We start from the raw sequence: 11,393 nt of genomic DNA, 5'->3' as shown, positions 1-11,393 counted from the left end.
AGTATAATGATATCATAACCTATTAGAATAATGCCTTGAAGAAACAAATTCAGTAACTCTGATAAACATGTATTAACTTGACTGGAATTTTCTTATTATTGAATATTATTTTCTTATTATCGACTAGTGCATCGCTGAAGATACAGTAAAATCACAGAAACAAAGACCAAAGCCAAAGGTCATTGAGAGAATCCCATACCTGAAGAGAAATCCCTGGCCTCATTTTTAAGACCCTCAAGGGGTACTTACTACTCCCAAGGCAAATTACTATACTTATTTTAATAAAAAAGGGCAGAACGCAAGGATTTTATGCTTTATTAAAGGAATTCAAATAAAAAAACACAGTTGCAAGTATATGACACTTTTATAATCTTGGAAGGACAATATTAATATACACATATACACACAAGTAATCCAGAACAGGGTGTTTTAGTCTATGTAGTCAAAGTCTTCTGGAATTCCAAAGTTTTTATCAATTTTACTTTCTTCAAATCCAAATTTCTTTTTGGCCCAAGATTTTATAGCAAATATGTTATCTATGAAAAAGAAAAGAAATATTTTAGGGCAGGTGCACTCACAATATGTTTCAAAGATACTTCTCTGAACTGGCACCTGGGCGTCAAAAGTAGCCCAATGCTTTCAGGTACAAGAATGCTGTTGATGATGACGATGAAAATGATGAACACTTATTGTTGTACAGATAAAAAAAAAATCAAGAAAAAAGCATATTGAGCACAGTGAAAAAAACCTCACAGAAATGCACCATAAGAACTCACTCTTAGCTCGCACCTGGCCTGGATGGAGGGACAGCCATTGACACTCCCTCACCCTTGAAGGTATTTTCTGCTGCCCCCTTCCTCCTACCTTCTGTTTTGTTAACAATAATTTTTATTGATACTTTCTGTTTCTTGCATCACTATACTTATGTCCAATATCACTCCCCTTTCCTCTCCCAGAGAGCTAACCCATATGAGAAATAATATTTTTAGAGAGGGTAAAAAAATTAACCCAACACAACTGACTGACACCTTAAAAAAGTCTGAAAATACGTATGTGCCACAGCTGTGGATTTCTCACCTCCATGAAAGAGTAGGTTAGAAATGTCTTCTTCTGTCTTTTGAGCCATCATTTACATAATTTCTTGTTATTTACTCATTTCAGTCATGTCTGACACTTCATGACCTCCTGTGTGTGTGTGTGTGTGTGTGTGTGTGCGCGCGCTGGGGGGGAGGGGGGGGGCGGCAATTTCTTAGCAGAGATATTGTCTGCCATTTTCCTCTCCAGCTCATTTTAAATTGAGGAAAGTGAGACAAACTAAGATAGTCTAAGGCTTTTAGAGCTAGCACATTTGATGCCAGACAACTATCATGTGCCATCACATTATTAACTGTTAAGTCCTGTTGGTATTGAGACAATAAAAGACTCATAAAGTGGGTCATTAGGTACTTCAGAAGTTACCAGGATGCATGGCTATTGCCCTCAAACTAATGATGTAATAGACTAGATAGAGAGAAGTAAATATTAATTTCAGAAAAAAAATTTTTAAGATTATAAAATTATATTGAGGAAGATGGGTCAGCGTTTGTAGCTTGACAACTGGGTTAAGTTCTGAGGAATGGGAATAAGTTTTAGGGAAGAGAAAAAGAATACAGAATGGTGGGAAGTGAAGGGTGGCTTTGTGTAACTGATAGACCATCCACTTGTGAATTGGCAAGATCTGGGTTCAGATCCTGGCTCTGACATACGAAGCCTTTGTGACCCTAGCTAAGTCGATGAACCTTGTGGTGCCCCAAGTGACTCTCTAAGACTATGAACTGCACAACAATTGTGCTTAACCTCTACTGCTAAAGAGAGCTACCACACTAGGGAGCTGTGTGTACAGGAAGTAGGAAAGAAATTATTTAAGGAGTGTATGACCAAAGGGGAGATTGGGAGGGTTGGGGGTATGTGTACATTTCAACTATAAATCTTCCGACAATATAGCAGAATAGAGTGATTTAATTCAGAACAAAGGCACTGATAAAATCTTCCCTGGATAAACTCTTTTTGTTGTTAAGACAATATCACCCAAAATCACAAGCACTAAATCATTTTTTGGCAAGTTCTCATTTTTCCCCTCCACCTTTACCCTGCTCCCCATCTTTACGAGTGCAGGAAGTGTGTCTTAAGTCAGCTTTGTATATCCCACAAAACTTTGCCCATAGAAAGAGTTTGATGAATAAACGAAGACAAGTCTTAGAGTGAAGTAGTTATTATTAGTGTACAAATAATACTTTAACAGGTAGCCAGATATTTGCTGTATGACTACAGTATATATAAAGCAAAATATAGGAAGAAAATGAGGAATATCAATCAAAATGGGACAATTTGTTCCTTTGTTAATCAGTCAATACACATTTATTAAAAGGCTCACTATCAAATGTGAAAATATATGTCAAGTGTCTTACAAACCCTAATGATTACATAAATGTCAGCTGTAATCATTATTACTATATGCCAGACCCAATGCTAAATGCTAGGAACCAGAAGAAAATGCAAAAACAGCCCTTGCCCTCAAGAAGCATGAGGAGACAGCATGCATACAAATATGTACATATGACATGAAAAAGTATATTTCTTTGGTGCTTTTTTCATTATTTTCTGGTAGAGTGAATCTGGACATTTGAAATGTCATCTACCACTGCAGAAAGTAACTCCTGTACAATTGAGAATTTTTAGATGATTGTCTTGCAGCAGCGAAGGATTCAGTGATTTGCCCTTTCAAAAGGAGCATTTGAACCCAGGCTTTCCTGATTTACAGGCTGGCCCTCTATCCACTACATAAGCCTATCTCTCTACTTAGCTTTGAACAATTTTGTAATAAATTACTCCTTTCTCATTAATAATTTAAATAGTTTAGGGGGTAGTGAAATGTTAGTTTTCCTTGTTAAATGTTAATGGCAAAAACACTGTTCTAAGAAATATTTCATGACATAAAATGTATAAGATATTGCTTGAGGCATTTCTAATTGTATTTATAGTTTTAGGCAATCTGATAAAATGACTCACTTAAAAATGATTATCTGAATTCTTGAACACTATACTAAATGAAGTTAAGGCAATATCTCTGGGACATTTTTAGTAAAAAGGGAGATAAATTCCATATTCTAATTCTGATTCCATTCTAATACCTATATGATAAAAAGTTTTTAATTTTGGTAATATGTTATAAGTAATATTCAATTTAAAAAGTTCGAGTCTATGTTGATTGTACTTTGCATTTTCTCTTATCTTTGCATCTGGCAATCTTCTTGCAGCACATGTTTACCTTTGGAGGATCAAGTTGTAATCACAAAATAGAAATACATTTTTTTTTAGCAGCTGCTACTGAAGATTTAAAAATATCTTCCATCCCTGATTTGAAGTATTCTAGGCTCTTTACCAATACAAATATGTTGGAGGTAATAGAAAAGAGAAAAGTTGAAGTACCATTTCTCCAAATGTAATTCTGAAAGTCATCACTAATGAAGAATTATTGAATTAAGAAGCACTTATTAAGTGCCTAACATGTACTAGGTACTGTATGAGGGAAAGACAAAGCTGAAATAGTCCTTGCCCTGAAGGAGCTTAAGTTGGGAAGAAGGGGAGGACAATGTAGAATAAATATAAGATAGTTTAGGGAAGGAGGATGTTAGCAGTTTGGGGGGAAAAAAAGATTTCATCAAGATGGTGCTCAAACTGAGTCATGAAGAAAGTAAAGGACACTGTAAAAGCAGGAGTATATTTTTGTAGGAATCATTAAGTATTAATTAAATGCTTACTATATACCTAACTCGCACTGTAAGAATTATTGGAGAAATTATTTTTTATTTGTGATACGGATGTGAAGAATACCAGGTTTTCCCTCCAAGTTAAAAAAAGACATTTATTAGTTGTGTGTGTGCGTGTGTGTGTGTGTGTGTGTGTGTGTGCGTGTGTGTGTATGTGTGTGTGTGTGTGCGTGTGTGTGTAGTATATATAGTATGTATGATTGACTATATACTCGGTAGGTGGTGCAGTGGATAGAGTACTGGGCTGGAAACCAGGAAGACTCACCTTCCTGAGTTCAAATATGGCCTCAGACACTTAGTAGCCTTGTGACCCTGAGCAAATCACTTAATCCTCTTTGCCTCTGTTTCCTCATCTGTAAAATCAGCTAGAGAAGGCCATCGCAAACCATTCCAACATCTTGGCCAAGGAAACCCCAAATGGGGTCATGAAGAGTTGGACACAACTGAAAAACAACTTAATAACAATAACAACAAACACTCCTTAAAGAAGCTAGTGTGGTGCAGTGAGTCCAGTACTAGATTTGGAGTCCAAGGACCTGAGTTAGAATCCTGATAATCTTTCCCTTTTTTCCTGGCCTATGTTGCTTCATCTCTAAAATGCATGGGTTGGACTAAACGGTCTCCAGTCTCTCCCAGCTCCTGAACCTATTATGTAATCCTTTTTCTTTTCCATTCTCTAGATTTTTTTATGTAGGTGTACTTCATATTTTATTCAACTGTTACAAAAAGAAGTGCCCCCGAGGACTAAGATAGTGACTTTGCTAATAACAGAGGGATTTTTATGAGTATTATTTATTACCAATTCCAGTTATTTATAAGTATTATAAAGCATCATTAATGATTATTAATTCCAGTAATATTTACACAACAAGTGATCTTCAAATTACTTCTGTTGGGGCACAGTAAAGAGATATCTCTACTGAAGAGATCCCAGGCACAGGTGAGGAGTCAGAAGGAGACCTGGCAATGATGTTCTATATATCTAACCACACTTCTTCACAGAAAGAAAGGAAAGATTGTGTGTGTATGTGTATGTGTGTGTGTGTCTGTGTGTGTATGTCTGTAAGAGTGTGTGTGTTTGTATGTGTATACAGATAACACAATTCTTCAACAAGACACTAATCATTAGTAATACCCACAGTTTTTAAAACTAAACACTGAAAAAATGTGAGAGTTAATTTTCTGGCTACTTTTAGTAATGCTAATTGTGCTTCTACAAGTTTTCTCTATAGACTTTAAGGTCTTTTGTAACTTATTTGAATCCTTATCTTTTGGAAATACATCAAACATAAAGTGGATAAATTAATTTGTTTCGCAAATGGTAAAACTAAGGTGGAAAAAATATTACTGGACAAAGGGATAGGGAGAAACAAGACCAGGGTTCTAAATACTACAAAAACCATCAAGGCAAGTCTTGCTTTGGACAAACATTCAGAGAATCTTAGATCTGGAAGGAGTCATAAAGTTCAAGCTAGAGGGGACCTTAGGTGTCATCTAGTTCAATCCCGTCACATTTTGATGAGGAAAGTGACACCAAGAGTGGTTATTACTTGTCCATCATCACATTGGCGCTAACTACCAGAGCTGGCCTTGAACCCAGGTCTGCTAATCCAAAATGAGCACTCTTTCCATTTCCCCAGATCTGTACCTTGATTTTATACAGAAGAAGATCTTTCTAAGATCACAGAGACTTAATGGAAGCATTACCTAAAAAGACACATTTTGAAGTGATTACTTGGTTTACAAAATTATATATATATATTTTGGATTCACAATAAGCTTCCTTAAAATGATTTCACTGTGTATATTTTAAGCAATGCTTGAATTTGCAAAATCCAATCAACACCTAAGTTTTCAGGACTGTAGCTCCTACATAGAGCAAGGCACACACATATTCTGATGTCCTAACAGTTATGGCACAACAAGTTTATTTTAGAATGTTTGAAATGGAGCCAGGGTTGTGTAGAGTACGTACCAGTCCATCTGTTAGCAGCATCCTTGGCTACTTTATTTGCTTGCCCTAAAAATTTTTAAAAAGAAAGAGAAAAAAAAATCTTAATTTTTACATACAACCTCATATTTCACGTTTACAAAAGGTTAAATAATATAAGGACTGAATTAAAAGATTCAAATATGGTAAGAAACTGACGTCAGAAATTTAGAAAGAAAGAAGACTTTCTTATTTGTTTTTAGGAAGCCTCTTGTTTATTATGGTAAACTAAATTGGGCCACCAGAATAATCATTCGCCCATGGAATGTCATTTGAAACAATCACTCAATCTGCCAACCTCTTTCTTCTGTGTTTCTAAAAATAGGTTTGTAAACTCTCATCATTGTAAAGCTTTCCTTGGTCAATTTTTAGAACCAGGCTCAATAAAATTTAACTCCAGATCAAGTATAAAATTAACCAGTGGGAACAATTATTTTATATTTGATATCTTGAAAATATAGCTGACACAGGACTACTGCTAGGAGCATATGTGACTTTCCCTCCCAGGAGGGAGATATATTTGTTATAGCATCTTTCTCTTGAAAGAATCCCAACACTGGGATTCTTTAAAAGTGAGTCTCTCTGTCTCTGCCTTTCTCTCATCTTTCTCTCTCTGTCTCAGTCTCTGTCATCTCCCTCTCTCTCCATATATAGCTATATCTATATGTATATGTGTATATATGTACATGTATGTACACACACATATATGAGAATTCCATGGAAAAGAAATTCCTTTGAACTGGCTGGTTTTACCTTCTACCACTGAAAGAAAGACAGAGAAGCTGAATTCCTATTATTCCAATGGCTTCTCTTACCTTGATTTTTCCAAATGATTCTTGCTCATACTTGCGCGATAATAGTAATATTTCGCTGACAACATAAAATATAAAGTTTATCCCCTAGGGTTTATTGAGAAATGATTAAGAAATAAAAGAGCTATGCTTGCATGAACACAAAAGTATACCTTAAAAAATCAACAGATAAATTATGTTCCTAAATAAATGGAAGAAACACATAAAGACAGAGCCTTTTTCCAAGTGCTACAGTTAGGAAAAATTTTCATACCACATTAAAATCAGTTAACAAAATTCCAAATATTTTAAATAAGCATTATATAATCTCATTGTCCAAGGGCCAGTCCTGATGGGCCCAGCTCTGAGTTCTCAAGGCCTGAGTCACAGCTTCCCCGGACACATTTATGTCTTTAATTTTCTAGTAGTGGTCCCTGAGGCCTGCAGGACTTTCTATCCTATGATCAACCATGATGGTTTGGCTGGAGGAAGACCTGACATTCACAGAGTGAGTACAGTTTGTACTTTATAAGACAAAGCTCTGGGACAGACAAAAAGAGTTTTTAGGTGGTAGTGGGAGGAGGAAATGGGAAGGATGGGACCACTCTACCCTACTGCTAAATAAACTATATATTTCACTGGTGGAAGTAGAGGATAGCAGATAGATGCCTCATTTGGAGCTAGTAAAGGGATTTGGGTTCAAATTTTGGCTTTGCCAACTTACTTCTTGTGTGACCTTGGACAAGTCACTTGACCTTTTTATGTTCCATTTCTACAAATGTAAGGTGGAGGGGTTGGACTAGATGACTTTTAAATTCCTTTCCATCTCTAAATCAATGAAGCTTTGGTACAAGAAATGTCAGTAAGAAGGAGAGAGTCTATACTATAAACATGGAGGATCATGGAATGGAGAATCCAATTAAAATTGTGCAGTCATAACCTAGTTGAAAAAGCCAAGGTAAACAAGAGGCTAACATATGGGGTGTCTGAAGAGTCTTGCTGCTTTTTTAAAAAAAGCTTAAAATGGCACTTAGACTTTTTGGGACACCCTTTATAAGCAAGGATATGAGTGAGACCAAAATAGGCAAAGAACCTTGGTCAACAAGGCCAGGAAGAAATAAGCAAGCTACTCATGAGAAAAGTTAGGGAGACAGTATGAGAAAAACTAAAGCCTGATTGGATTTTGTGGAAATGAGTACCTTTCTGATGGGCCTACCTTTTTCAGTTCTTAAACGAAGCCTGGGATCCACCAGTCAGCTTAGACTCTAGTGGAATCAATTCTGTTTCACCTCTTATCCACCTGAAAGCTAGTTCTGATGATCAGAATTCGCATCCTGGACCTAGAAGAATGCCCCTTGAATTTCAATGGGACAAATACCTCAGTGAAGAAAAGGGCAGACTGGGTTTGGAGCTGGTGGTGATGTTGCTGCTTCTTCCTCCTCACTATATTCCAACTTTATTCAGCCAAAAAATACCCAGTGCCCTGGCACGGATCTCCCTGTTCTCACTGCTATTCACTCTTGATATAAAGTGCTTCCTATAGAAAAACTAGAAGTGAAGAAAAAGAAAAATCAGAGAGCGACAACCTCAAGGGGAGGCAGATACCTTGACTGATCTCTGATTCCAATGGGGGCTCACCAACAGTGCAATGAAAACTGTAAAGTACCTGCCTGGGCAAGATAATCAAACACTAGAGACACAAAGACAGACATGACAATGACCCTCTCAAGGCATTTCCAATAAAAAGAGGCAAAGATATAAACAAAAATAATTATTAGACAGTTAATGCACATCACACCTTTCCTATGCAGATTCACCTTTCTGACCACAGTTTTCCCTTATATCTTCAGCAGAGAATCTACCTAATTCAACGAAGCCTTCTTTTCTTATAATAGTGGGGAGAGCAATGCCTATGTACCACTCAGGCTAGTCAGCCTTGTCTTTCAGTCTTTCTCAGTTACCAGCCTTTCTTTCACTCATACGTGTCCTCAATATTATGTTTTGTGCCATGTAAGTTGACACCATGCCATAGCTTGCTTATGTCCACCATGTATCGTTTCATTGTTCATTGGGCTATGTTTAATTTTAATTCCCCTGAAAGTATACATTTTTTCATGACTGCCAGGAATAGATGGTGAATCAAAGAATGCTGATGTTGACAAAAATGGGCTTTTGTGACAACAAGCAGTTTGGGATCAAAATAAGAACCATTCGGTTTCTCAGATGAGATCTCCTCACCCTGAATTCTGTCCCCAGCTCACTGAGCGTCTGTATCTAGATATATACACATGGGGTTGTTTGGTCTTCTTTTCCTGTTGTGTGTGACTCTTCCTGACCCCACTGGAGGTTTTCTTGGCAAATACATTAGAGTGATTTGCCATTTCCTTCTCCAGCTCATTTTACAGGTGAACAAACTGAAGCAAAGAGGGTTAAGTGACTTGTCCAGAATCGCACAGCTAAGTGTGGCCAGATCTGAACTCATGAAGATGAGTCTTCTTGGCTTCAGGCTTGGCACTCTACGCACTAAGTCACCCAGCTGCCTCCAATACACACACACACCAATTTTTGTAGTTCAGTAGCTCTTCCTCCTTTCTCCAGCACTGGACCCAAAAGAATAGAAGTCCAGTTCCAACCCTCTCAAACACTGGATTGGGAGGTCTCTTCCCCTGGGCCCCTATTGAAATATGTGTAGGAAACACCTACCCTGCCCAGTCACAGAACAGAATGGGGGGCTGGGGTGGCCATGGGAACACACTTAAGCCCTGTGACTAGCTGGCAAGTGTGAATGACATCAAGACTCCTAAAATCAAGCTCTAACAATGGAAAGACTTAGCAGAGAGGAGATGCTTGAGCTGACACAGGGGACTACCTGAGAAAAATGGAAATGTCATGTTTGGGGGGAACAGCTTGTAGTCTATTTATTATTATTATTATTTATTTATTTTTAGTTTACAACATTCAGTTCCACAAGCTTTTAAGTTTTAAATTTTCTCCCCCTCCCTCCCCTTCTCCCAAGATGGCATGTAATCTGATAATAGGTTCTACACATATATTCACATTAAACATATTTTCACATTAGTTATGATGCAAAGAAGAATTGTAACCGATGGAATGAACCACAAGAAAGAAAAAACAAAACAAAAAAGAGAGAGAGAGAAAATAATATGCTTAGATTGTGGTCTACTTCTGGTAGCAGAAGTAAGGCCACTCGAGGGCAGTAAAGTGAGCGTCTGGCCTAGAGTCCAGAAGACCTATGCTTAAATCTGGTTTCAGACACTTAGTAGCTGTGTGACCCTGCATAAGTCACTTAACCTCTGGCTCAGTATCCTCAACTGTAAAAATGAAGATAATAATAGTACCTACCTCCCAGAGTTGTTGTGAGGATCACATGAAAATAATAATTGTAAAACACTCAGCACAATGCCTGACACACAGTAAGCGGTATATAAATCTCAGCTAATAATAGTTATGGTAGCGGCGGCAACAGCGGTACCAGCAGTCGTAATGGTAGCAGAATCTACCTTGCAGAGTTGTTGGGAGGTTCAAAGGAGACAACATTTGTAAAAAGCACTGAAAGCAGTGTCTGGTACAGAATAGGTATGATGTAAATGTTCATCATGTGCTTTTGCCTACCTTATTTCTCCTATATATAATATACTTAACAAAGGTCCCTCTCCTTAAGCTTGGTCCAGATCACCTGTCTCTATATCCGTGAAGCCTTTCCTGGTCACTTCTGCCTAAAGAATGCCATTTATCTCAGAAAGCACAGCATCTATCATCACACCTGCTTCATCAATCACTCAGCAAACACTTACAAAGCATCCAGGTCATGTCGAGCACTCTATTAGGCTCTGGAGACATAAAGACAAAAAACAGTGTATTTTCAAGAAACTTATATTCTATCGAGGGAAACACAAATACAGATACAAGTACATTCAGAATATAATATAACATCTGGTCCAACCCCATCCTTTTACAGATGAAGAAGTCACAAAAGTGAAATAACTTTCCCAGAATGATACAACTAATTAATGACAGAACTCAAGCTCAGGGCTCTGTGATATTTCTCCTGGTCTCATACAGTGGAGTGCTATGGGGGGTGGTGGTGGGGTGGTGGTGGTGGTATTTTGTATAGGTCTGTGTCAAAGGAGGTCATACCCTCAGTATAGGAATAACTGATCTGCTGGAGTAAAGAAATACAGACACAGTCTTATTTATCTACGCACATGCTTCTGTCTTGTCTTCTCAGCTCTTCACAGTTCTCCCCCTTTTGAACTTATTTTGTATTAATTTATCTATGCAAAGTTCCTCAGGGCAGAGTCTATCTCATTGCTGTCTCTGGTTTGGCTTTTTCTTTGCATATAGTAGGCACTTAAATATTTGTTGCACTGAACTGAATTCTAAGCATATAGAGAGAAAGAAGCCCTCTTGCATTCTCCTTGGTGTTTCAAACAACAAGCTCTTATCAGGCACCTCTTCTATACCAGGCACTATACTATACTGGGTGCTGGGTATACTAATATTAAAGTAAGGCAGTTCCTACCTTCCAGGGGCTTACATTGTTACTGTACTTATATTGTATACTGTTATATGAACAGTACGTGCACCATATAAAATTAGGAAAGTCTCTTTCCCACGTCAAAGAAATACCTGTCAACACAAATGCTGATCAGTGGTTATAATAAAAGCTAGAATATTCTAAAATAACCCTGTTAACTTAATCACTCCAGGCAAATAACCAGGCAGTTAGGGGTACAGTGGACTGGGCACTGGGTCTGCAATCAGAATGGATCTGAGTTCAAA

The 11,393-nt window shown here is 37.6% G+C and overlaps 1 protein-coding gene across 10 annotated transcripts in view; it reads right to left on the bottom strand.

Annotated features, from left to right (window-relative positions):
- Positions 1-299: 299 nt before the first annotated feature.
- MND1 (meiotic nuclear divisions 1) overlaps positions 300-11,393 on the bottom strand; it is a 111,851-nt gene continuing 100,757 nt past the window's right edge. For all 10 annotated transcript variants that reach the window (XR_011969732.1, XM_072621292.1, XM_072621296.1 and 7 more), the window contains 2 exons: positions 5,785-5,829; positions 300-536 (listed from right to left, as the gene is read on the bottom strand). Coding sequence is in view for 9 of the 10 variants with exons in the window: in XM_072621296.1 (XP_072477397.1) it covers positions 430-536; positions 5,785-5,829 (152 nt within the window). In the remaining variant the exon portion in view is untranslated. The remainder of the gene's footprint in view (positions 537-5,784; positions 5,830-11,393) is intronic.

Source organism: Notamacropus eugenii, chromosome 6, assembly GCF_028372415.1.
Source record: "Notamacropus eugenii isolate mMacEug1 chromosome 6, mMacEug1.pri_v2, whole genome shotgun sequence".
Classification (NCBI taxonomy): domain Eukaryota; kingdom Metazoa; phylum Chordata; class Mammalia; order Diprotodontia; family Macropodidae; genus Notamacropus; species Notamacropus eugenii.
The sequence above is the reverse complement of the archived record's forward strand: the minus strand, read 5'-3'. Positions and strand labels throughout refer to the sequence as shown.